Genomic DNA, 25,937 nt, shown 5'->3' with positions numbered 1-25,937 from the left:
ATTCTTATTAAACCAATATATTGTATACTTTTACCTTTTTGCCTTTCTTTTGGCTTTGTTGCTTTGTTTGTATTTCCTTCTAATTCACGTGAAGCACTTTGAACTGCCTTGTTGCTGAAAATGTGCAATAAAAATAAAATTATCTTAATTTTCCTTACTTTTTCCAAATCAAAACTCTAAATTTGTTTTCTTTTAACACACTGGTTGCATAGTTTGGGGCAGGATATTGACCAAACCACTTTAGCAAATGCCCTTGCACCTAAACATAATTCTTCAGATCAGGCTTCCTTTGCTTTGTGATCGAGTTCTGCTGCTTAAGTGCCCACTGTCACCCGGCAGTCTGTGGCAAACTGTGATGTACTGCATACTCTCTCAGTGTTCAGCTAATAAAGTCTGCTGGAGCTCACCAGGGATAAAAACTGGACCAGTGTGAGAAAATGTCTCCCCAAACAAACTTTAACAAGCACCCCTTTTCTCATCCAATACTTTCCAGTATGAGTAGATGGGTGCGTTATGAAAAACAGCAAACGCAGATTTATTTACCTTCATTTTGGTGCGTATTTACTTTTAAAATATTCGCCTAACGGTTTTCAGAAGCATCATCAAAATCTGCCTGATTCTCGGTGAAAGAATGCATTTCAAACGTGAAACCCATTCACTGAAATCTCCCACATTCTTATTAGATGTTCCTCGCGCCCTCCCCGCCTCGCGCTCTCTCCGCCTCCCCTCCGAACTGCGCGCGGCAGACCTCGGAGCGCGCAGTCTGATGGAGAAGCTCCTGACGTGACGTCGCTGCTCGTTTCGGCGTTTGCCCGCACGAACACGGATCGCACTGAGGATAGGCGGACTGTATCTTTACCGTCAGTTCAAATTGGGTTAATCACATGAAAGCGGCTGCATAAAATCGACTCAACTCCAATGTGAGTATTTTCTTGTTTTAAATCACGAACACGGTCAATGTATATATTTTTCCCAGCTTAAATTTGGAGTTTTGATTTTTTTTTTCCTTTCTTTTTGAAAGGAGCTTGGGGGATACAAAAACATTAAGTACCTGATTTTTAAAACGGTTACCCGATTTTTTTTTATTTGTCATTTAATAGATTATGAGTAGATAGGTAATTCTTTTGTATTTAGTTTATTAAGCTAGATGGGATTAAACGTCACCTACGTACTACATCGTTGCAAACTGATCAAAGGTGAGCTGCGTGCTTCCAGTTCTGTTTAAAAGCAAGTCCTGGTTAAACTGTTTCCAGTTCTGAACAGCTGGAGAATATCTCTGTGACATTTCTCCAGGGGGTTCTGTAACACGCAAACAGCTCTGTTATGAGTCAATCGTAAGCAGTGGACATGTGTGTAAATCTAAAGTTTGTGGCTTGGCAATATCCACTTTTAATACCTTCCTACTCATGCACATGTAAAAACTATATGTTCCTGTTGTTTCCTTATTATCTGTGTGTCATTTTGGACATTTGCAGTGTTCTTATAAATTATAACAGTGTTTGTTTTTTTGTTGTTTTTTTTTACAATAACAAACAATTGCCATTCTTTGCCCAAATAACATTATGGAACAAAGAGATTCATCAGGTTTGAAGGGCCCAGCACGGTCGGGTCGATGCCACAGTTGATGCACGTTAGTTTTTGCATACACCCCACCAAGCCTAGCTTCTGTGAAACCCTTCCCATGCACTGTCCATCAAGGTACTTTATCATGATGTGTGGTTTACAACAGTGTAATAAACACAACGATCGTGGAAAGAAGAACAACTATTATGAGTTCACAAGTTTGGAGAAGAAGGAGGAAATAGTGACTGACGAGCTGCAGGACGTCAGATACTTTCCGTGTTATTGGAAGCCAAAAAAACAGAATTTCTGACCAGAACAGATCAGGGGGAGCTCAGTGTTTTGGTCCAACAGTTCGCCCTTCTTCAAGGCCTCGGATAATTGCTCCTTAAAACTATCCACCCTGCTCTCTGAAAAAACGTCTCTGGAAGTCTGGAAGAGTACTTAAAGTTGTTTTCAGTCATTCAGTTTTTGTCACACAATTGCAACAATGGGAACTGCAGAGCCACTGAGCAATGAAAAAAAAAGCTTTTCAAATGATTTCCCTACCCAAAGATATTTAAATTGCTTGTTCTTGAATCAGAAAATATTCTGGGTTTTTGTTCTTCCAAAGGTTGACCTTTAAACTTTTAGCTTATTCAGCATGCCAGATTTTCCCCACGATTTCCAGTTTGCCAGAGTTTCCCATCATCCATCACTAATAGGCATGCCTTTCTGGTACAAAAATCTGATTGTGTGTGTGGGGGAGCCACACCTCAGCTGCAGTCAGTCGGACATGTTTCAATATTTAGAACTGAATCTGGAGACCAGCTGGTTGTGTGAAATAAACACTGAAGAATCACAGGTTGTGGCAACAAAGATATATATTTTTTAAGTCTTTCACATTACTAAAAAGTAAACAAGTTAAGGCTGGAAATAGCAGAGGAATGGAATAAAGGATTGGTAGCATCAGCGTGGCAGTGTGACTGTATCTCTATGATTTATACTCATTGCAGTCACTCTACTAAACACCAGATGTCGATGTTGAGCAGACAATCCAGGGATAGAGCAGGAATGGAGGCACCAGAAGAAGAAGAGATAGAAGGAAATCCTACGTCTTTTATATTAAAAAAAGAAATAAATTTATGAACATTTATTATGAATTTATTTATGAATAGATACATATGAAATACACTGAAACTTATCTTTGCATTTTTGGACACAATGAAACAAGACACTTGTGCATGCCAGAAAACAAATGACTAATTTATACTTGTTTACAAGTATCGCGTAGCCTATCAAATGTATCTTCATATAGTGTTACTGTCTGACCCTGTAGTCACTTTCTCCCTCTTCCTCCTCTGCTGAGGCCCTGACAGGTAGGCAGGTGACCTTTCCGCAGTCCCACCCTTCTTGACTGGACTTCCAGTTCAGCTTCTAAATCACTCAAGTTGCCTATTTACTGACAGCTTGAGAGGGAAAGAGTTGACCCTTAATGTAATGGAACAGAGAGACAGATCCAGAGGGGTAAGTTACAGCATCTGTTCACAGTCCATAAGTCTTCACACACCAAAGTTAAACTTCAACTGCACCTAGCCCTGCAGCATATTTGGTCCGCTGGGTGGAGAGCCTTTACACAGAATTTGTGGAACAAATGCCTAAGCTGAAAAGCTGTCAAAGCTGTGCTTTTCTTGGCAGGGCCTTGTGTAGAAAGGCTTATATAATGGGGGAGCTATGATAAGAAAGAAGGAATAAGTTGTGCCAAATTAGATTGTTTGGGCTGGATGCTGGGATCCACCACAAATGGAAGTAAGAGATTCTGTAAAAAAAAAAAAAAAACAACAAAAACATTCATTAGGTGGAATGTGGGAGAGATGAGTGATTTAGAAACATGATGGCAATGTCCCAGAGCTTCAGGACAGTAACGTTTTACCAGAGATTTTAGCAATAGCCGTGGCGCATCGCTGTCTTATTTCAGATATGCACACTTTGACAATCGATGGAGATACGGTTCAAACAAACTTGGAAAACAATTTGCAATTTAATTAAATTATATGTGAAATCTGAATGTTTTCATGATTATTTGATCTCATCAATCATCAGAGAAAAGCTGAAACGCAACGATTAAGACCATAAGTGCTGTGTTTATGCGGCTGAAATCTAAGAGTTTTACGAATTTAAGATGTTGTTTTTATACATCTGCAGGGTCACATTTTGCAGCACTGTTTCTCTAAAACCATCACAGATTTTATTTGCTTGATTTTCCTTTAATTCAGATTACTTTTCAAATTGTTTAAGATAACATAGCTAAACTATCGTGACTTAAATTGCACGTGCGATTAAGTCAGTTCATACTGGTTAAAGAGGTACTACTATAATTATAACGCTGCAAGGAAGAGTCATGGGCACATAGAAATATTTTCTGTTATATCAAGAAGTATTTCAAGTAAAACATTCTTCACTCTAGACCTGCAGCTACAAGTCTTGTTTTAACAGCAACACAATACAAAGGAAGCAAAACTTCAACTGTTCTAACAAGTTCCTTCAAGGGCTGAACCAATGTACTCCTAAAACAGAGATGTAACTGAGTACATGTGTACAGGTCACAGTTGCTCCCACACTTATCCTGCACATGTGCACCACTGTGGTATTTAAGCAGCTTCTTCTGTAATATCACAGCAAAGAACTATGAGAACATTACTTAATGCAACAGTACTCCATACTTTCTGCACTGAGTCACTCTGTGTAAAGAGTGAAACTGTCTGCATAAACCCATTTATGATTATTTAGACTAATATTTATCTTTGCACTCGGGGGGGTTAGTTCAAATTTCATGGGCAGATTGTTAAATGATCCATAAATACGGAATAGCGTCCACAGAAATTTGTGAATTCCACACTTTTGTTGCCAATGCACATTCAGGCGAATCCCATTACTTTAAAATCTGCATCATATCCCCTTAATTTATTCTGTTTTAGATGTTAGAATTGTGAAGATCCTTCATTTATAATTCTTGTTTGATTTTACACTTGATTCATTTAGCTTATGCTCTACTTTTACCCAGAGTTCTTTGAGAAATTGCCACATAGAAAAGGCTGTTAGTGATCAAAACTAACATAAAAAAAAACCAAACAAAAAAAACAGGACAGCCCTCATAAATCCACCACTCTGCATTGCCCACCCAGACTGACACGAGATCTGCCATATGTATTCGCCCAGCACTTTCCCTTTACCTCTAACGTAATGTTTCATTTTAAAGTAACGCCGGACCAAATGACACGTGGCTATAACAAAAATATTTGAATGCTTATGTATAAACTGACACGCACAGACGCAAAATCTACTTCTACTTTTACAAACACCATATCTGTGCTCCAGATGTCACTGTGGACTGTGGTTATAAATAGTTAATATGACCCTTTGTAAGGCTTGTGTCCATTTTGTTGAGACCGTACTTTTGTGCTTCAATAGCCAGCTAGCTCAATAGTCTGAAAATCTACACTAAGTTATTTTTTTTCTCTCTCTCTTTGTGGAGAGTGAAAAGAGATTGGAGCAATAATCCAGCACGGAGCGATGGATTAAGGTGGTTTCCTGAGCTGTTTGTGCTCTAAGGGCAGTTTGAGATTTCCTGTAAAAAAAAAAAAAAAAAAAGATTTTTTTTGTTATTTCATTTCTTTCACATTACTTTAACTTTTGATGTATTTCCAGTCCACACAGTAAATATTTTATGATTACCTCAGTTTTCTCATGTATCTTTGTTTGGCCAGTCTGCTTTCCTTTAGTAGCGTTAGAATTTTTGTTTTGCCTCCCACTTCCATGGTCTGCAGCCAAGCTTCCGTCACACAATGTACTGTAACGGATCAAGATGTGCTTACATAGTTGTAAACATACGGACGGTGATTTAAACATTTTTCAAGTGAGGCAGGGGAGTGCATGTGTGTGACTGTGCAGGGTGCTGGCTCTGACTGCCTCTTCTGTTTAACTAACAAAGATCCTCATGAGAAACCCTTCACATTCTGAGAGCTTTCAGTCCTACCGATTTATGATGCACAGCAAAGGTAAAATTGTGCACTTCTGCATGTCATGCAGAATTTGCGTCGGCAAATCTTCATTATCAGTGCCATTTTTCTGCTGTCTAGGAAGGATGAGATGCGCATCATGTTATCATGAGTGCAAGATGGAGGGTCAAATATATAATGAGATCGCTTGTGGCCATTTTTTCCACCTTGCCTGCATACGATTAATCATCGTGCAGGACTTTAACTTCCCATTTATTGTCATAGCTAGCACCCATCTTAACAACCAGAACATATACTGCTAAATTAATTGTCAAACTTATGTCCTTTGTCAAGAACTATGAGTATATTCTTCCTTTCCTATGCAGAGGAGAGCCAAACCGATATCAATCATTAGTTTAATTAAAAGGCCAGTTCCAAATCACAGCTTTAGAGTCTGAAGATCCACAGCTGATTAAAAATAATGAGGACCATCATTCTTCTATTTTACAGTTGCAAGGTACTGATATGGTGTTGTCATTACTAATAATTAAATGGAACCGCAGTTTGCGACATTTGATGAAAAAAATACAGATCTATAGTTCAAAAACAATCAAATTAGGCCCATCTACAGCTGAAACCACACTTTGCAAACACTATATAAAGAGACATTAATTGTTTTTCACACTGTCTGATGTGAAATCAGAATAAACGTTTCTGCTTTTAGGTCAATTAGGATTACAGAGAGTTTTTCCCTAAATGCTAAATTCCAGAAAATCAGAGATAATTTTTTGAGGTTATTTTGATTTATTTCATCAAAAGTCAAAAGTTTAAATACACTTCATTAGTATGCCTTAGCCCTTATACTGTATGACTTTGGTCAAATGTATTTGCTTTCCTTCCACAAGCTTCTCAAAATAGTTGGCAGGAATTTTGGCCCATTTCTCCTGACAGAACTGGTGTATCTGAACCTTGTTTGTATGCTGACTGGGTCACACATGCATTTTCAGCTTTGCCCATTAAGGCTTGATAGGATTCAGATCCAGTCTTTGTGATGGTCTCTACAAAACAGTGACTCCTAGCATCACTCTGGAAAATGATATTAAGGCATTTAGATTTAAATTAGGCTATTCAATTTGAGGATAGCAAGGGACAAAGATAAAAGAAATGGGAATAAAGCTTGAAAATCAGAAGGGTTGTTGTTCCAGCAGAACCGTGACCAGAAAATGGCTGGTTGCCACAAAGATTTTAAAGGCATCCAGAACAAAATGGTCCCAAAATCATGGTAGCAAAAAAAACAAACAAAAAAAAAAAACAAGTCCTGTGGGGGAAAAAAATGGTGCAATGCAAAAAACAGCAACTCAAAAATATGAATGAAGTGCACATGAACAATAGCGTTCATATTTGTAATATGTAAAGAGAAGCTACTCAATGTAGTGTGTGTGTTCACTTGAGTTCTTATAAGAATATCGTCAAGCAATTAATGAAATGTAATTTGTTGCTTTACGGTGTTGAAGTTATATAACATAATGCCCTTAAGATTTTGTCATTTCTTTATCTTTAGAATACAAAAAAATCAAGTGAAAATGTCCAATTTAATCTAAAAATAAAATAGTTGCTTCTCATCTTGACTTTGATTCCACATCAATCCAGATGCCAAGCCGTTTTAGGGCAACATATTATTGTTTAATGCACAGGAGTGCAATGTTTTATTTTGTTTTAGGTTTTTGATGTGACTTTACCTAATTATGCCCATCTTTTCTTTTCTTCCTGTCACAGATCAATTTTCATACTAAATAAATCCCAGGGTCATATCTCATGCTCATTCTTAAAATGCTCACCCCTCAACCCACCATATTGTGTTTTCTCTGAATCTATCCCCCTGCTTTATGCTTTGCTATATAAAATATTTCTCTGATATTTTAGTTAGCTTTGTTTGTAGGATGTAAAGATGTTGAATTTAGGATTACAATCAGAGACACCTCCACTGTAAAAAGTTGAAGTATTTTATTATGAGTGGCTTTCGGTGTCATTTCAAGGAGGGCATTACTGTCCACTGATATTTCATTAAATCAGGTCCTTAGTACCTCTAGAGGGATCAGAAATAAGTTCTCCTCCCAAGCCCAGCAGCTATCCACACAGGCATGAGGATATTTGCATGGATTCCTGATAAATCTTCCCTGATCTATCCCATTATGACATCTGCAGATGTGTGTAACCACTTTCTATGTGACCTTTCATAACTTTTATCAACCTCCTTATCACATTTGAGTTCAGATCTGGCTTAAGTAACTCAATCATTACAGTTGTCTCGCATTTAAAGTCAAGAAAGAAAGGCCTTGAGAAAAAACAGACAAACAAAAATTTAACTTAATGCTGTATTTTTCATAGGTTTGGAACTTTTAGGTTTTGATAATGGTGTGTTTTTAGTTTTGCGTTACAGAACAAACTACATTTATATCCTTGAAACTCCTAGCACTGAGCCAGGCTTTGTGGGCACCGTACAGCCCTCTCCATTAGGGAACTGGTCCTTACATAGCAGACCACACACACTCTGCAGGTAACCTCAAACATCTTTGGGGTGACTCCTGTTATAGAAATGTATGATTTTAAATGCCAATACTAATGCATGTGTAATGTATTATGTATAAAAATAAAATGTCTTTAAATAAAACTTTCAAAAATATCCCCCTCCCTGTTTGAGGCACGGAGGAAGATTATTGAAGCACTTTTAGGCAGCTACTGTTGCTTTTGGGTTTCAAAGCCATACATTTAACACCTGTTTCTGTTCTACAGGAGGAGCTTTTATGCTAGCGATGGATTGACATAAAATGAAGACAAATGAGGACGTGTGTGTAAACACAAGCACTTCTATGGAAACCCTACCTTTTTGAGGAAATGGTTCCCTGGCTTCCTTTTCCACATGCCTGCTGCTCCACTTCTGAGTCAGCATGCCTCTAAAACACAACAAACATTGGAGCCACACACACAGCGACTACAGCTACAGGCCCCACAACTTGCCCCTGACTGACAACTTTGGGAAAAGATCCGTCAGGACATTTGTGGACTTCAGGCACACAAACATGCCTGAAGGTCTGGACATAAAAGGTTTCCCACTGTTGTGTTTAATCAACTTGACATGTGTCTCGAAAGTCAAAGTAGTTAGCTTCCTTGTGGGCTTGGTGCTGATGTTTCTCATCATGGCTTCGTACCTCCTGATGTGGGACAGAAAAGGACTTCTGCTCTCTGCGTTCCCCCATCCTTTCAGGCCCGTGGTTATCATGACCGGTGCAACAACTGCTGAAGACTCTCTTGACAGGAGCTTTATAGATGTGAAAACGCTGGTAAAGATGATCAACTCCAATGAGCAGAACACGTCCAGGAAGGTACCTGACGAAAAGGACGTCATCAACACAGACCCACGTGTAAGTCTGAGAGACATTATTATGCACGTTAGCCAAGTAAATGACTAAAGATGTTGTTAGTATTATAGGAGCAGACGGCACAAAGCCTTGTGAATGTATTCTTGAACCATTTCACAATTTATCATGAGCTTATTTTTGTGGTTTTCATGTGATTGTCCAACAGAAAGTAGACGGTGATTCTAAAGTCAAAGGAAAAGTACACATAGATTTTTTTTTGTTTAGAAATTCAGAAATTATGCCGTGAAATGGTTTTCAGGACTCAAACGCCAATACTTTTGTAATGTTTTGGTTCCGGCTTTGTTCACGTTGACACTGAAATGTCTGTCAATCTGTCTTCTCATGTCGACTGAAGAGTGTCTGTGAAGCTGAATCTTTGACTCATACCTCCGATTCTGAATTGGTTTCAGGTATGGACTTTAGTTGAGCCATGGCAACACAACAAGATGTGTCAAACTAGTTATTACATTGTACTTCTGGAATCATGTTTAGAGTGAACATCTTGCTGGAAGGTCAACCTGCACCCAGACTCAAGTCTATTATAGCCTCTACCAGTTTTTCTTCCAGGATCACCCTGTATTTAGCTCCGGCCAGAAGGCTACCACCCAAAAGTGTGTCAAAAAGTTAACATTTCAACTCATCTGACATGAACACCTTTGAAAACTACAAATGAACTTGCTTCTGAATTTCTTTACACCTTCTACATAAAGGGCAGATTTGTGGCGAGCAAGACTATCAAGAGATTCTCATCTGAATCTATTAGCATCAACATGGGTCTCCTGGCTCCTTCTCTGGTTAATTATCTTATTGTCTTGACAAAATGTGTTAAGCATTCAAGGAATATGAAGATTTTTGCAAGAAATTGTACTCAGCATTTGGTAAATCACAGCAGTAAGCAAATACTCGACAGCAACTTCACGTTGGAATAATCTCTGCAGTAAATATTTGTTTGATGAAGCTTATAATGACCTGTTTTTCTAAGCGACATACACTTTCTAAGTGTTGGTTTAGGCTTATCTGTAATACCCTCTGGTATAATATGCTAATGCTTTTCTGCTCATTACACCCTCATTATAGGTTTCCATGTACAACCCACACTATTGCAGTGTTTGTAGAAATACCAATGATAGATGTTGCAACACGTGTGAGTCATTAAGTTAAATATCAGTTTGTGCCATGTGTCAGACATATATCAAAGTGAAAAACGGTTAGACAGAGAGAGCCAAGTAGGTGATGATTCATGTGGGGTAAAGCTGGAGGATCCTGTAATATTACCCTTAATTATGAATGACTGATGTTTTGATGTGATTGTGGAATGACTTCAGGTATAATAGTGCCACACAAAAAAAACATACCTGCAATCAGGATTTGACACAGTGAAAAACAGAATCCTGCTCCCATTTTTTATGTTCTTTTTTCTTTAGTTCTTTTCAGTGATTCCTCGCCATTTCCTGCCCCACGTCAAGAGCCCATGCTGGTACGAGGAGCTCTCCGGTGATCTTGGCACGGACCCGTACAAGAACAACCGCTTCAGTCTCCGCTCCAAGAGTTTCAAGAACGTGTGCGACCACATGAGAGCCAGGTTCCACCAGAATGTGTGCGACATAGACGGGAAACGCTTTCGCCTGCGCTGCTTGCCGTACTTTTACATCATCGGTCAGCCAAAGTGTGGCACGACAGACTTGTTTCACAGACTCTTGATGCTTCCAGAGCTTAAATTTAACACCATAAAGGAGCCACACTGGTGGACCAGGAAACGCTTCGGTAAGGCTAAAGTGATCTGGATCTGGAAGTGTGATGCTAACATTTGCAACTGTGCGGTTTCAAAAATCATGAAGGACTCATACATGTCACGTGGTGTGAGATTCAAGTTATAAAATCTTAATAGTACGGGGGTCATACTTTACAATGAAGATGTCGTAATGTGTGACTTATTTGCAGCAGAAAAAATATATTTTAATAGCATATTGGAAAGCAACACTGCACGATTTTTAAAGGAAATATTACACATTGCTTGACATTTGTTGTTGGTCAAGCAATGTGAAACTATTTTCCCAGAATTTTAAGCACTGTGCCTTTAAAAAAGTGTTCATTATCCTTGAACTTTTTTGCATTTTGTCAGGTTATACACAAACTGCAATGTATTTTATTGGGATCTAATGTGATAGACTGACACAAAATAACGCATAACTGTGAAATGAGAGAAAGGTGATTAATTTTTGGCCATTTAAAACAGCTCAAACTTGTGTTGACAGATATTCCACCTGATCCACGGATGCCTGCAGTTCTTTCAGAGTTACCACTGGTCTGTTGGCTGCTTCTCTGATTAATGTTGTACTTTGCAGCTGGTCAATTTAGGTAGCCTGTCATATGTTACTCTATTTTCAGATAATAATAACAGTTCTCCTTGGGGTTCTTGGTACACTGCATTTTTTTTTCTTTTTTTTTTGACAGCACAACTTTATCCTTTACCTTTTCTGTTTTTCATTATATAAGTGTTGATCTGTCACTTAAAATCCCAATAACATACATACAGGTCCTTTTAAAAAAAATAGCATATTGTAATAAAGTTCATTATTTTCCATAATGTAATGATAAAAATTAAACTGTCATATATTTTAGTTTCATTGCACACCAACTGAAATATTTCAGGTCTTTTATTGTTTTAATACTGATGATTTTGGCATACAGCTCATGAAAACCCAAAATCCCTGTCTCAAAAAATTACCATATCATGAAAAGTTTCTCTGAATGAGCAACTAACCTCGTCATCTGAATCAAAAAAGTAACTCTAAACACCTGGAAAATATTCCTGAGGCTTTTAAAAACTCCCAGCCTGGTTAATTACTCAAAACCACAATCATGGGTAAGACTGCTGACCTGACTGCTGTCCAGAAGGCCATCATTGACGCCCTCAAGCAAGAGGGTGAGACACAGAAAGAAATTTCTGAACGAATAGGCTGTTCTCAGAGTGCTGTATCAAGGCACCTCAGTGGGAAGGAAAAAGTGTGGCAGAAAACGCTGCACAATGAGAAGAGGTGACCAGACCCTGAGGAAGATTGTGGAGAAGGACCGATTCCAGACCTTGGGGGACCTGCGGAAGCAGTGGACTGAGTCTGGAGTAGAAACATCCAGAGCCACCATGCACAGGCGTGTGCAGGAAATGGGCTACAGGTGCTGCATTCCCCAGGTCAAGGCAATTTGTGAACCAGAAACAGCGGCAGAAGCGCCTGACCTGGACTACAGAGAAGCAGCACTGGACTGTTGCTCAGTGGTCCAACGTACTTTGAAGGCAAATTTTGCATGCAATTCGGAAATCAAGGTGCCAGAGTCTGGAGGAAGACTGGGGAGAAGGAAATGCCAGAAGTCCAGTGTCAAGTACCCACAGTTTGTGATGGTCTGGGGAGCCATGTCAGCTGCTGGTGTTGGTCCACTGTGTTTTATCAAGGGCAGGGTCAATGCAGCAGCTATCAGGAGGTTTTGGAGCACTACATGCTTCCATCTGCTGAAAAGCTTTATGGAGATAAAGATTTCATTTTTCAGCACAACCTGGCACCTGCTCACAGAGCCAAAACCACTGGTATTACTGACCATAGTGTTACTGTGCTCAATTGGCCTGCCTACTCTCCTGACCTGAACCCCATAGAGAATCTGTGGGATATTGTGAAGAGAAAGTTGAGAGACGCAAGACCCAAAACTCTGGATGAGCTTAAGGCTGCTATCGAAGCATCCTGGGCCTCCATAACACCTCAGCAGTGCCACAGGCTGATTGCCTCCATGCCACGCCGCACTGAAGGCTGCAAAAGGATTCCTGACCAAGTATTGAGTGCATAACAGAACATAAATATTTGAAGGTTGACTTTTTTGGTATTAAAACACTTTTCTTTTGGTTGGATGAAATATGCTAATTTTTTGAGAAAGGGATTTTGGGTTTTAATGAGCTGTATGCCAAAATCATCAGTATTACAACAATAAAAGACTTAAAATATTTCAGTTGGTGTGCAATGAATCTAAAATATATGACAGTTTAATTTTGTATCAATACATTATGGAAAATAATGAACTTTATCACAATATGCACATTTTTTGAGAAGGACTTGTAGTGTGTAAATGTATGGACAAAGTTTAAGAAATATATGTAAAAATATGTAAGACAGTTGGTTCCCCTCACTGCTGAACTAGTAGTAGTTTGCCTTACTAGTTAAGGATTTAAAATTTAGAAATATTTATTCAAAGTGAAGTCAGATGCAGCTTTCAGTTGAACCTCAAATATATGCAATGTAAGCAGTAAATCAGCACATTCTGATTCTTTATTTTGATAGATTTTTTAACAGTCCTGCAAAAGTCATAATCCATTATTTTAGGAAGGTTTTATTATTATATAAGTTATTTTAACTTTGAGTGTCTGGCAGGAAGTTCAGCACTTTAATAGAAAATCCACAACACAAATGTGTGGTTTAACCATAAATTTGGTCAAATCTGTTATAATAGATGCCAATATTCACTGGCCTCCATTTGAGATGTACAACAAAGATAGATTGGATTGTTCATTCAAGACGTTCTATGGAAAAGCAGTCTTTAATGAGCTTATAATGAGGGTTGTTTTAAATTTCCTTCTGCAGGTTATATCCGTTTCAAAAAAGGCTTCCAGGAGCGTTTTCCGATAGAGGATTACCTGGATCTGTTTGACTTGGCAGCCATCAACATCCAAGTAGGAATCAGTGGGAATTCATCTGGAGAGCACTGTGCAAATGAGATCATAACAGGTAAAAATGTGTGTGTGTGTGTATGTATGTATGTATGCGTGTGCGCGCCCGGGCTTCTGTGTGTGTGGGCATGGGTTGTGGGGGCTGTATGTCATTGTGAGTGGGTGAGAACAATTAGGAAAAGTTGGCGATGGTTGTATTAATATGAAAGAATTTGTTCATTATTTTGTCTTTTATATTTCAGCAGTTTAACTGTTTGGTGGCAATGCTTTAAATCCAGCTTGTTGTTATTTCTACAGCACAAGAGAGTTAATTTATGAGGCACACTTATTTCTAACTTTTGACGTCACATAAAAACTCTTAGTTAAAAAGTGAGAAAGTGAGATGATAGTTTCAAATGAAAATACATTTGAGTGATTTTTACATAAAAGCATCCCTGCATGCAAATCAGAAAACAGACTGTAAGACAAAAACTGCTAAAAACATACAGTGAATACAAAAGAGTGGGAAGTATAAAACTGAATTTCATCAAAAAAAAAAATGAGAGCACATTAGTTGAAAGCACTGGTGGAGAAAATAGTGCTTAGCATATTGCCTTTTAAGAGATTACATTAGACAGCATCATCATGTTTAAAAGCAACCTCACTGAATTTAAGCAGTAGCTGGCTAGTTTTTGAAATATTAACTATAATAATCTCTTTTTAAAAATTTCACATAATAGTCAACAAGACTTTTCTGTCTCACATTCAAATGTAGGAACTCAAGTTCTGCTTCGCATGTTTGGTGATTATTTTAGCAGGAAGGTCAACATTTCACTGTTATCCTGACAGCAAGGAAGTATTGCTGGTGTTCTGTGTAAAAAGTATGTTAAACACTTTCAGTCAAATGCAAGATTTCTTCTTCAAGGTTATCAGTTTGTACTGAGTAGTTTACGGATCTCTGTAGATTGTTTTTACATCTAGTTTTACCTCACGCACCGGGCAACGAAGGTTGATTTTGTTTTCCTTTTCTGTCCGTGTTTTCATTGGGAATGAATAGAGGTACTCAAATTATTGAAGAAATAAATCTTCCTTATTAGCTGGGATATTTAATAATGTACAACAGGTCTGCCAAAGTAAGCAGCAAGAGTGTGAACAGACTCTCAATCAGCTCTGTCCGGTCACTTAACTCCTGCATTGTGGAAAAATACCCCTGGCCTCGCCCTGCACGTCCCAAACAGAAGCAAACAGAATGACTGAAAACGGACAGAACCAAGATGTTGTAACGCCCAGGTCAAAGTTCACACCCCAACTGGATTTATATGAAGCAGTGGGATTTTGGAAAAGGCGTTCAGAGATAAAATTCTTCATGAACTGAAGCAATTTTGTCAAGAGGACTGATGATGTCATACAGAAAATAAGCAACAACAGGTGGTTCCACAGTTCACCGAGTCAGGGTGTACTTTGTTCCTCCTTGCAGTGAACCGATTATTGAACTGATTTCCTGGATTTGGAATTATAATTGAACTTTTACTGTACTTACCTTTTTGTAGTGAATAGACACTAATAAAAGTTTATTGCGTTTTTTTTTTTTTCTGGATTGCCTTCAAACTGTGCTGTAATTCGGGCTTTTGTGGTGTCATCCGCAGGGGAAGCCAGCGCATCGACTATGTGGGATAATCAAGCCTGGAGTTATCTCCGTGGAAACGAGGAGCAGACAGAACCTCCGTTCCTAGCTCAGGACTTCATCCATGCAGTACAGCCTGGCGCCAAGATCATCATAATGCTTAGGGATCCAGTTGAGAGGTGAAAACCAACTCCTTCATTATAAAGACTTTTTTACAATGTGCCATTGCTTTAAAACAACAACAACAAAACACTGTCCCTGCATCTGGTGCAATTGAATGTCCAACTTTCTCAGAACTCGGTTTATTGTATCCTCAGGCTTTACTCCGACTACTTGTACTTTACCTTGGCCAATAAGTCTGCAGAGGATTTTCATCAGAAGGTGGTTGAGTGTGTCCAGTTGTTTCAGTCCTGTCTCTCTGAGAGGTCACTGCGATCATGCGTCTACAACACCAACCTTTTCAACGTCATGCCGGTCAGCTATGTCCTTGCATCGCTTTTTAGATGCTTTACATCTTTTCCCTCTCTTACAGCAATATTTACTGATACTGAAGAATTGTTCAAAAATCCACTTATATTTTAATATCTGTCTCTCCGCCTTGTAATTCATTTGCAAGAACACAAAGCAACAACAACAAGAAACAATCATCCCCAGCTTGAAATATAATGAAGCCGTTCTTGCTTTGAAAGGAGAAATCTTTCCATCTTGATAAGTTCTAATTTATCAAACTCATCCCTTGGTCTCTCCTCCTTTTTTCCGTCTCCAATGGTTGGTGACTCAAACAGCTACTTTGGAAGATTGGCTACATTGTAAAGCCATCATAAGATAAGATCACTTGAGGAGAAAGATTAATAAATCACCATGAGATCCCTTTTAAATCAGCTCTCTTTTCTAGAGGGACATAAAGAGCTGACAAATGTGTAGATGTTCTAGTGACCTCTGGAGGCTTCAGTGTGCTACAGCATATGCATTAAGACCCTAGTCATTTATTTGCCTATCTTGTAACCAAAAAATAAATTTTTTTCAGTGACACAATAAGGAATTTAATGTCTTTTTTTAAAATTTGTTTTTATAGATATATCCTTTCATCTGATGAAACTAAAATGTGGCTGACCATAATGTATGTTGTTACATTTGGAGGAAAGGTGAACACCTGAAAGCTTGAGAACAACACTTTAACAATGCCGCTTTCAAGACAGTTGGCATAATGAGGAAATAACATGATGAGGAAATATTGAATCTGAAATCAGTCAGGTAGTTGCAGTTCTGGCACAAATAGTCTTCCAAATGGTCCATGTGTCCACTTGGAAGACCAATAATTCAACCAGATTGGACACAAAGTAGCTTAAGAACAACAAAGTCTATAATTTAAATGAGTCACCAAAAAGTTCAGATCTTAATCTCATAGACAATTTGTGAACATAGTTAGAAAACTGACTCAGTTCTGGATTATTAACTGGCGTGAGGGTAGAAACTAAAACATGTAGAGTTCAGCACTTCTTGTATTTTTGTATATTGAACTTATTGATTTAAAACAGTTTTGCCTTTAGAGTGAAACATCCCAATTCTCCTGTCCTAGATAATGCAAATTATAAAATATAAAAAATATTGCACTTCCATTAACTATATAAAAGGGTTTGCGCCCACAGGTTGGCCTTTCAAGCACTGACACAAATCAACCCTGAATGCTCATGATTATTGCAGTGAAGGATGTTAAACAGTGCAGCACTACAGGATTGATGTAGATTTTAATTATGCAGATATGCAGCACAGATGCTTTATTCTTTGCTAATGTTCTTCAAACTCTCCTTAAAGAGCTGAATTCTTCATAAAGCTAATTTAAAATGCTATTTAAAGTGTTTATCCTGACACATCTTATTCTTATTGTGCGTTTTTTTATGTTGGTTTTTGCTCACAGGTAAGACTGACACTGGGAATGTACTTTGTTTTTGTCCTGGACTGGCTGACTGTTTTCCAAAGAGAGCAGATTCTAGTTCTTCGACTGGAGGACTACGCAGCCAACCTCAGAAAAACTCTCAAGACAGTTTTAGATTTTCTCGGTGTGGGTATGTGACATCTATCCATCGTTTCTGGGAAGGTTTGTGTGTCACTCGTTATAAAATATCCTCATTGGCTCTTCGTTTCTCCCCTGACCCCGCAGGCCCGCTGCCAGAGCAAGTGGAGGCGTCGCTTACCAAACGTCCAATGTCCAATACGCGCCGGGCGAAAGACAGGATCCTTGGTCCCATGCTGCCAGCAACCAGGATCCTCCTCAGTCAGTTTTACCAGCCATTTAACAGTAAACTGGCCAGCATTTTGAACAAAAAGGCTTTCCTCTGGAGTTTCAGCTGAAGCAGCCTGAGCAGGAATGGAACCGAATGGAGTTGAGAGATCAGAGAGAAATGTGACAGCAGGCTGCAATGAAACGCCTGAAGTGAATCTACAGTGAAAGTACTGATGCTCACGGCTCTTTGAAAGCAGGACACTTCAAGTCAATATGAAAATGAAGTAAACAAACTCTCATTTCACAAAGTGCATTCTTAAGAGTCCGTGCAACAACATGCCTGAATAGTTTCCACCTAATTTATAACTGAGAAGAACGAGTTAAGTGTCTTGTGCTGTAATAGTTTGTTTTGAACATGTACAAATAAACAGAATTTGTTTCGGTTTGTTTATTTCTGTCACATTTGGTTTTAGGTTTGAAAAAAGCCTAACATCAAAAAAACAATTCAGGGGATTGTAATTAAAAAAATCTGATTCTCATATTGGTCTGCATATTTTCTGTTGTGGATGTTACTTGGGTTACAAAAAATAAAATAAATCAATAAATAAAATGAACAATGGTGAAAAGAAGGTAATATAAAGTGAAACATTAAAACTGTAAACAGGAAACTGAAGAACAGACTGATTTTAAGTGGATTCCACAATATTAGCCAGTCTAATTCATGATGTAGATTAGTACAAAATTTTGATCAGAGACAACTATAGCTGAGCTTAAAGGAACTAAAAACGTGAGACTACAACTCTTAGGGATGTACTGTAGATTTCTGTTTGGTGGTGTTTAATAATGGGTCTCCAAGTTCACATTGTATGTTCTTTAACATTTTCAAGGACTGTTCCCTTCTGAGTAGAGTTTGGGTGTTCTGCTTATGTATGCATGGGGTCTTTCAGGTTTGTCCAGTAAATTAAAGTGTGTTTGTGTGTCTGTGTTGCCCTGTGGCCTGTCCAGTGTGTAATGTTTACCCCGCCTCACATTCATTGAACTCTCACCACCAGGATTTGGCAGGACTGTGTAACTTTGAACTGATCAGGCTTGTTCATAAGGCCTTTAGGATCTCAGTAAAATACTAAACATGGTTCCGGATTATTGTTGATCTATTAATGTGCATGATTTATTTCCTAATTTGGCTCAAAGATTAGCTAAGAGGAAATATTAAACAGTCAAATGTACGACTCACTGAGTTGACATTTTGATTTTGAAGGATTTTGAATTCTGGTGAAATGTGCTCACATCATAGGACCTGGAATCTACAGATGTAGAAAGACAGACTAAACAAAAAAAAGTAACTAAACAGCCTATTAAAGGTTGTGGAATAATGACAGAGTGAAATGTGAAAAGAAAGGTTGCAGGTTTTGTTGTTGCTGACATACATGAAAGAACAGACACTGATCACAAGAGGGCACTAAAATACAGATCAAGCTAAACATTCACCACACATCAGAAAACTGCTGATTTTATTGTAACATTTATCTACATATTAGAAACTTCACTCTTTCTAGTAAAAAAAACAAACAACACTTAACAAAACACAGAACACATTTCTATTTGACAGTTATTGGCTTTTATTTTTATTTATCTTTACAGTCTAGTTCACAGATCTAGATCATATTTATCTTTGTACACATCTAGGTAAAAGGCCAAAGGCTTTGTTAAAGCACATGCCATTCAAATTATTTCAACATAAAAATAATTCATAACTTTTCCTTTATTTTGTTTCTATAAAAACAAAGAGCGTGGACACAATAGAATCCACTGCTGCTTGTTTGCTTAAAGCCTCATGAAGAAAACCCGTATTTTCCACAAGAATGGTTCAAAGACGTCCATCAACAAGCAAAGAAAATTACTAGATAACAGAGAACAAACAGTGTCTGCTTACTGTACTATTTATTTATAATGTGAAGGGTGTCATGGACAACCTGTCAGCCAAACTACTGAGAATTACGGATTGCCTCCTTCGTGTTGTGTCTGTAATAATCCTGTTCAGGAATTTTAAAGAGATCAAAATGTTTGAGGTTGTCAAAATGTAACACTTTCTCACTTATCTTAAGTGATGTGATCAGGCTGATTCTAAACAAAAGGACATAGAACGTGGTCAGAGAAGTTCAGGACAGAAAATGTAAACATACTGTATTGATCCCAAAGGGAAAATGATTCCCTAACAGGTACATTATTGATGGATTACATTATCAATTACATAAGATTCTTATAATCGCCGGTAGATGCGTGTATGTGTGGAGAATTTCCAATACTGTCTTATCTTCTGAAAGCGCTTCCTGCCAGGTTTGCCCCAGCCTTTGTGAAAGATGCTGGTGCACCGCTGATTTCTCACACACTCCTGTCGCTCCAAACTGTCACTCAGCGTAGCATTCATGAAAATAAAAAAAGAAAGCGGTAGCTGTCTTTTTTTATTAAGTCAGAGGGTTAGGGTACCATATAACATGTCTGTGCACATGGTGGTTATATAAGTGAACAAGAAGATGTGGTGAAGTGGATGGGATGTTGTTATGATTAATTCATTTTCCTTTTTCTTTATATATATAGAGAGAAAAACAGCCGCAAAATTATTTCCAAGTGGCAAGTATAGTTGTAATCAGCCACCTAAAAATTGTTAGCGCCTGATAGCTTGCAGGAAAAAAATACTTGACATTACAGTTTGTTCTTGTCTTGGATGCAATGCACAGTATCATCAGTCTGAAGGTAACAAATCCACAGAGAAGATGTGTTCAGGCTGGCTGATCATCGTCTTTGTTTTCTCAGCCACCTGTTTCTCTGCAGAGCTCCAAGGACCCAACAGAAACTCACAATACTGATCAAACCTTTACCTTCATCTGAAACCTGTCAAAACAGGAAATACGCATAATAAAAGAATCCCAATACGTTTTGAAAATAAAAAAACAGTATAGATGTGAAAAAGAAAATAACAAACCTCCAATAAGGAGATCCACTGTTGACCCTGACTGAGAGTAAGATCTATACTTACACCAGAGATTATTTAAATATACTTCTATATCTTCTGGTCATTACCTTCTTTTCTCTTTTACTCTGAAATCAATTTTCACTTATATTATCTCTCTAGGTTATCAGCTGATATACATTTGGTATACTTCACAGGTGGAATGATTTCCTTAAGCTAGCAAGCTTAAGGAAATTTTCCTCTAAATGCAAACTAAGCTATTTGTAAAAATGGCTATTATCTTATTCTGCTGCATTAATCTGATTTTGTGTCTAAACCTCCTTGTGTCCGTTCAGCTGGAGGAGAAAACAGGTAATTGACGCTCTAAGCTCTCCGCAGCCCAACGTATAGCAAATTATCTAAAACTGCAAGGGATATAGATCATTAGTCCAGCAAAAACTCAAAGCAGCTGAAGGAGGTAAAATGAATGTAGGAGCAGAGGAAATGTTCAAAATACTTTTAGTATAGTAGCTGCCTCTGATAAAGGTGATTTTTTACCTGTTTTGGCGTATTTACATTATGTATAGGTAAGATGTTTTACAGCTTTGAAAATACATTTAAAAATTAGACTTGATCCAATCTTTATTGAAGAAATACCCAGGGGCTTCCACTGATCACTAAATGCTTCAGGATATTCAACAAAGAGAGCTCATTACTCAACTCAAAGCAGCTGAAATTCAATCCTTCTGCAAAGATTTGATCAGTTCTGGAGGCTTCTGACCTGGAACGTGCAAGATTTACCCTCATAAAACCCCTGATCAGAGTTTATAAATTGAAGCTAAAGGTAATTAAAATGGGCTAGATTGTGTGGATTGGAATTACTTGGGATTGCATGGCGTCTAATTCACTACAAATTTAAACAGTTTATTTGTACTGAGGTGAGCATATTAGTTCCAGATAGCACTGATCTGAACCTAATGTCTGTTCTGTGTGTTTGTGTGTCTTTAGGCATGTGAAGCTGGCCATAGGCTTTCCTCCGACTGAAATAATTTCAGTCGTTTTCTGCATCTAAATATTTCAAATATGTATTTTGTATAACAGATCTTGGTGATGGCAAATTGGATATTTTTAGAAAAAAAAAATTTATCTTTCATAACACTCATTTTTAATTTAGCATTGACATAAGCATCAGTCTTCAAAACATGAAGTAAAGACATCTGGTACTATGACTAATCCAGCTCAATTGATCCAATTAGATGACAGTTCACCCTCACAGTGATTAGACAATGAATCTCTGACTTGAGGCTGAATCACTCTTATGAACATAATGTTCATGCTTTTTTTGTTTAAATTGGTCCTTGAGTCTTACATGTCAGGACTAGATGTTCTCCCAAAAACAGTCTATTGCATTTTATGAGAAGATTCATCTAGAGAAATATGAAAAAGAAAGTATTTTGAACAGTTAGCAAGTAAATGTTCAGTTTTAATTTTAGCTCATTGCTGTATTATAGTGTGCTGTTAATGTTTAAATAAGTCTGGACTGGTTTTCAGATTTTGAATTTTACCTCCCAGTTTCCCTCCCAGTTTTCCCACTTAGATGAAAGTCTGTGTTACCAGATGGAGAAGGACCAGCTCTCAATTATAAGAGATTCAGTTCATCATTTATGATTTGAGAGTGAATCTCCCCTTCATGAAAAGATTCGTTAGTCAATGTTTATTTCACTTTTTTTTGTTTGCTTCTTGTCTTTAATTTTTATATAAATAATGCACTTAGTTCTAGATTATGCTGAACACTAGTTCTTGTTCATTTGTCCTATTTTCTTAAATTGAAGTATTGTTTAATTTCTATTTTGATTTCAAAATAAAGCATATTCCTTAGGAATATTGTTTTTCTTTTATCTTTTTTATACCAGCATATTGAAGAGTTTTCCCTCTATAAAGGTGAAGAATTCATATTTAAAATGTAATAGACTAGGTAGATGATTGGAGCTTAATCACACCGAAGACTATGACAAGTTAAAGAAATAACAGCATTACATATTTTAGCAAGGTAAACAAATGCACCTGCGCTGCAGTTGAAGAGATGGAGAAGAATTAATCTAAACATTTCAACTCGTCTGATAAAATGATTATGATGATGATTTCCATTCTGTGGGAAAAAAAACTGGTTACAAGCCAGCTTTGTTTTTTTTGTTTTGTTTTTTTTTTAGTTATTAGTGCCTTAATATGATTTTTCCGTGTTTTCATGTGTAGGCTAAAGGATCAGCTTTTCTCTCAATACCCATCAGCAGCAACACAAATTGGAAACATTGAGCTGCAGAATTTTACGCTTCCACAGACAGTAAAGGACTGATAGAGATAAGTCCGTGTGTACAACAGAGCCCAGGCAGAGGCAATCAGTCATGGTTGAACTCTGCTATGACTTCAATTTCAGGGAGAGGAAACTCATCCCACTATCTCATTTGGTTGCACAATAGGGCAGCCTTCTGCAGGGATCAGTTGCTTTCCCAGTAAAATAGAAAAAAATTAAATTAAATAAATCAGAATTTTGCTGAATTATTTCAAACCCGTGTGGACAGAATATGTGAACACTTGCATTTATTGCTGAATAAATAGCAATAGATTACCTTGTCTTGTCTTAGGAGGAGGGAGTGAAAGGAAGGATTATTAGTTATAACCATTTTTAAAACGCAAATAAAGTAATTTTTTTAGTTTTGTTATGATCAGCATATAGTGTTTTATAAAATATGTATAAATATATTATATGATGCACACTTAACTGCATACTTTCGCATAGAAAAGCCGTTGCTCGTTACAGGTTTTCAGCTGGACACTGTTTGTTTATGAGACGCATCATTAGAAGGCTAATGATACACCTTACCGTATAGTTTTAGTGGTGAAAAATCGTAACCGCAAAAAGACCAGTCAAGCATGCATAATGTGCCTGTGTGGTCATGCTGTTATGGGTAATGCCTAATTAGTCCTGCCATTGTCCTGTCGAACACCTTACAGACCTCCAAGGAAAACATTAGGCTTATAAAGATATCAAAATAGAAAAACCTGTGTGTACCTTTCTCAGAAATGCATCAAAGCATCAATAACACCTTCACATTTCTGCACAGATACCCAGTCCTTGGTGAGTAGTAAGGTCAACACCAGTACTGCAAAAAAAAAAAAAAATGCTACATCTTTTACAGGTATCTGATGGACTTCTAATCTTTTATCATATATTTTCCAGAAGTAAAATTAAAAGCCAGGTCTCCTCGGATCACAGTTTTTTTTTTTTTTCTTTTACCATTTCATATTCCTATTTCCAGAAAGCCGTGCCAGGTTACAGTAATATACACAGTTGAGGTCTGTATGCACAGCTGTTTTGTGTTGTGATTAAAGTGACCTGGAGGTGCAAAGGTCATATCCAACAGAGCTGACCAGTCTTCCTGACACTGGTGATTGCTGGCTCAGTTTTACTCCCGGATGTGTCATGTGGATGATAAAAATCCCCTTTATCTGCTCATTCCTTGAAACATTCACAATTTTAGCAGACAGTGTTTTGGCCCAACACAGATTTCATATTGTGTTCTCCTTTTTTAACTAGATACAGTCTGAATCAGTTTAATCTTTGTGCTTCAGCTCAGTTTGTTCAAAAATACATCTCAGCAATAATAACCAATTATCAGTGATTGTGTTGAAGCTCGAGCAAAAGGCACTGCACTGCGCATCTTTCTGCTGGATGCGAGGAACAAGCAAGGAGATTTAATTTATGTGACACTAGTGAGAAGAAGGCTTCTCTATTTTGTGACTGTTGAGTTTTTAATAAGTGCTTCAGAGGACATTTGTTGTGGTAGACTGGACTTCATGGAGAGAGGGGTTTTTTTGTCTCTTCATTGTCAGCTGAGCCTGCAGCACTTATTAATGTTTACAGGTTCACTCGCACCGAGATCTGTCTGAGTCTAGAGAGGAAGAGAGGTAGACATGGCATTACTTTGAGGCACTAGTGATGCTGCAAAGCAAAGAAGTGCTGCATGACTACTGGGGAAGTGCAACAGCTTCTCTATGGACTAAACCACCGACCCACTAGCTCATCTGCCCACTGGAGAAATCCCCAGTAGTTCTGTATTGCTGCTGTCAAGTCATCAACTCTATACAGTCAAATATACAATAGAATGATTTAGATGAAAGTATTTTCAGGTGTTAAATTGCAAAATTTCACAATAATGGACTATTTTTTTTCTATCAGGTGAAATCATATAAATTACTAAAGATTTTTTTTTTCCAAAGACTCTGTTACTTCTCAGACTGACTTGAACTGACTGCTTAATGGATTGCATTGCAACTTATTTATCAGGGTAAAATGATAAGCATCTGCTCTGAAGTGTAGCTGCACAAATAACTGAGTTTTGCACATCCTTGCAGAGGAGCAAATGATGCAGCTATGGTTTTTATAACATCATCTATACTTAGTTTTTTATTTGCACAGTAAACTTTGCATCTGACAAATACCCAAAACACCTTTAGATTTTTCTTAGTCATTCTTGTCTTGTGTTCCCACGTGATATAAAATCTCCTTTCTTTTTCTGCAGGCATGTTCATTTGACCTCTGTGAGAGAGGCTTATTCATGTGTAAACCACAATTCTCCAGAAAGTGGTCCCATTGTGTTTGCATCTTTTCACTGCTGAGGTTTTACTAATGAAATGACTCGATGGATTTTCCCTAAGCCGAGGGCTCTCAGACGGCTAAAACGATAATTGCATAGATTTATCTCCTTCTCTCTGCATAGATTCCCAACCCCATCAGTTGGACTTTTTTTTCTCTCTCTCTCTCTCTTTTAAAGACGGTTTCCTTAAATTCCTCTTCTGGTTTTCCTTGCTGGTCGACATGACAAGTTGTAAGACAGGAAGTAGACATATGTGGTCAGTGAAGGACGGTCACATCCTATTACTTGTGAATGCCAGTCTCTCCAGTATTGAATCTTTTCTCTTAGAGTGTGAAATGTTGTCTGTGAAAATATATTGGAACTGAGTGGTGTCTAATCTTCTGCCTTAACCTTTTGTGACCATAAATGGCTTTAAATATGAGACGCTTTTTCTGTGTCAGTTTGAAAGTGCCTGTCTTTGGTTTGAATTATTACTTGCTAAGATTTTAAATGGCACCCGAAGACAGATTGGGTGCCTTTGACAGGATGGTTATCACACACATTCTTCAGTGCAGCTCACAAAGATAATGAAAGAGACAGAAATATCTGACAGATTTATTTTACAGGATCACTTTACAGCCTGGGGTTCATCGAGTGTTTCAGGGCAAATCACCAAAAACACCATGGTGTTTTGATTTGATAGAGAGGAAATATATTTCCAGAGAAGGCCCTGTGACTGAAAACATCAGTGGTCCAGAAATAAAAAAACAGATTTTAAGTGGATTTTGAACTGATTGCTGCCGGTTCAAAATCAATATGACAATTATCTCATAAACGCCCCCAACAAATTAATGATTTCAGC

General features: G+C 37.8%; 1 protein-coding gene across 5 annotated transcripts; it reads left to right on the top strand.

Annotated features, from left to right (window-relative positions):
- The first annotated feature begins 604 nt into the window (after window positions 1–604).
- On the top strand, window positions 605–18,030 carry LOC103476751 (carbohydrate sulfotransferase 15-like). Of its 5 annotated transcripts, none has more exons than XM_008429296.3 (9): window positions 605–920; window positions 2,923–3,066; window positions 8,331–8,959; window positions 10,381–10,720; window positions 13,579–13,722; window positions 15,290–15,446; window positions 15,585–15,741; window positions 17,186–17,333; window positions 17,429–18,030. In XM_008429296.3, the coding sequence occupies exons 3-9, from the start codon at window positions 8,486–8,488 to the stop codon at window positions 17,617–17,619; spliced, it is 1,611 nt and encodes a 536-aa protein (XP_008427518.2). In that variant the 5' UTR covers window positions 605–920; window positions 2,923–3,066; window positions 8,331–8,485; the 3' UTR covers window positions 17,620–18,030. The 5 variants fall into 5 exon arrangements, with proteins under 5 accessions (XP_008427518.2, XP_008427516.2, XP_008427517.2 ...); XM_008429294.3 differs by having other exon boundaries at window positions 2,919–3,066; XM_008429295.3 differs by having other exon boundaries at window positions 2,909–3,066.
- The last annotated feature ends 7,907 nt before the right edge of the window (window positions 18,031–25,937 follow it).

Source organism: Poecilia reticulata, chromosome 15 (assembly GCF_904066995.2).
Source record: "Poecilia reticulata chromosome 15, P_reticulata-male-v2, whole genome shotgun sequence".
In the NCBI taxonomy this organism is placed as follows: Eukaryota; Metazoa; Chordata; class Actinopteri; order Cyprinodontiformes; family Poeciliidae; genus Poecilia; species Poecilia reticulata.
This window is presented reverse-complemented; position numbering and strand designations above follow the sequence as displayed.

Bases quoted from the DNA above. Each gene is read 5' to 3' on its own strand.
- LOC103476751 (XM_008429297.3), top strand. From the start codon at position 8,486: ATGCCTCTAAAACACAACAAACATTGGAGCCACACACACAGCGACTAC. The intron at 10,721-13,578 runs GTAAGGCTAAAG...TTCCTTCTGCAG, and splicing joins GTGGACCAGGAAACGCTTCG to GTTATATCCGTTTCAAAAAA. The intron at 15,742-17,185 runs GTCAGCTATGTC...TTTTGCTCACAG, and splicing joins ACCTTTTCAACGTCATGCCG to GTAAGACTGACACTGGGAAT.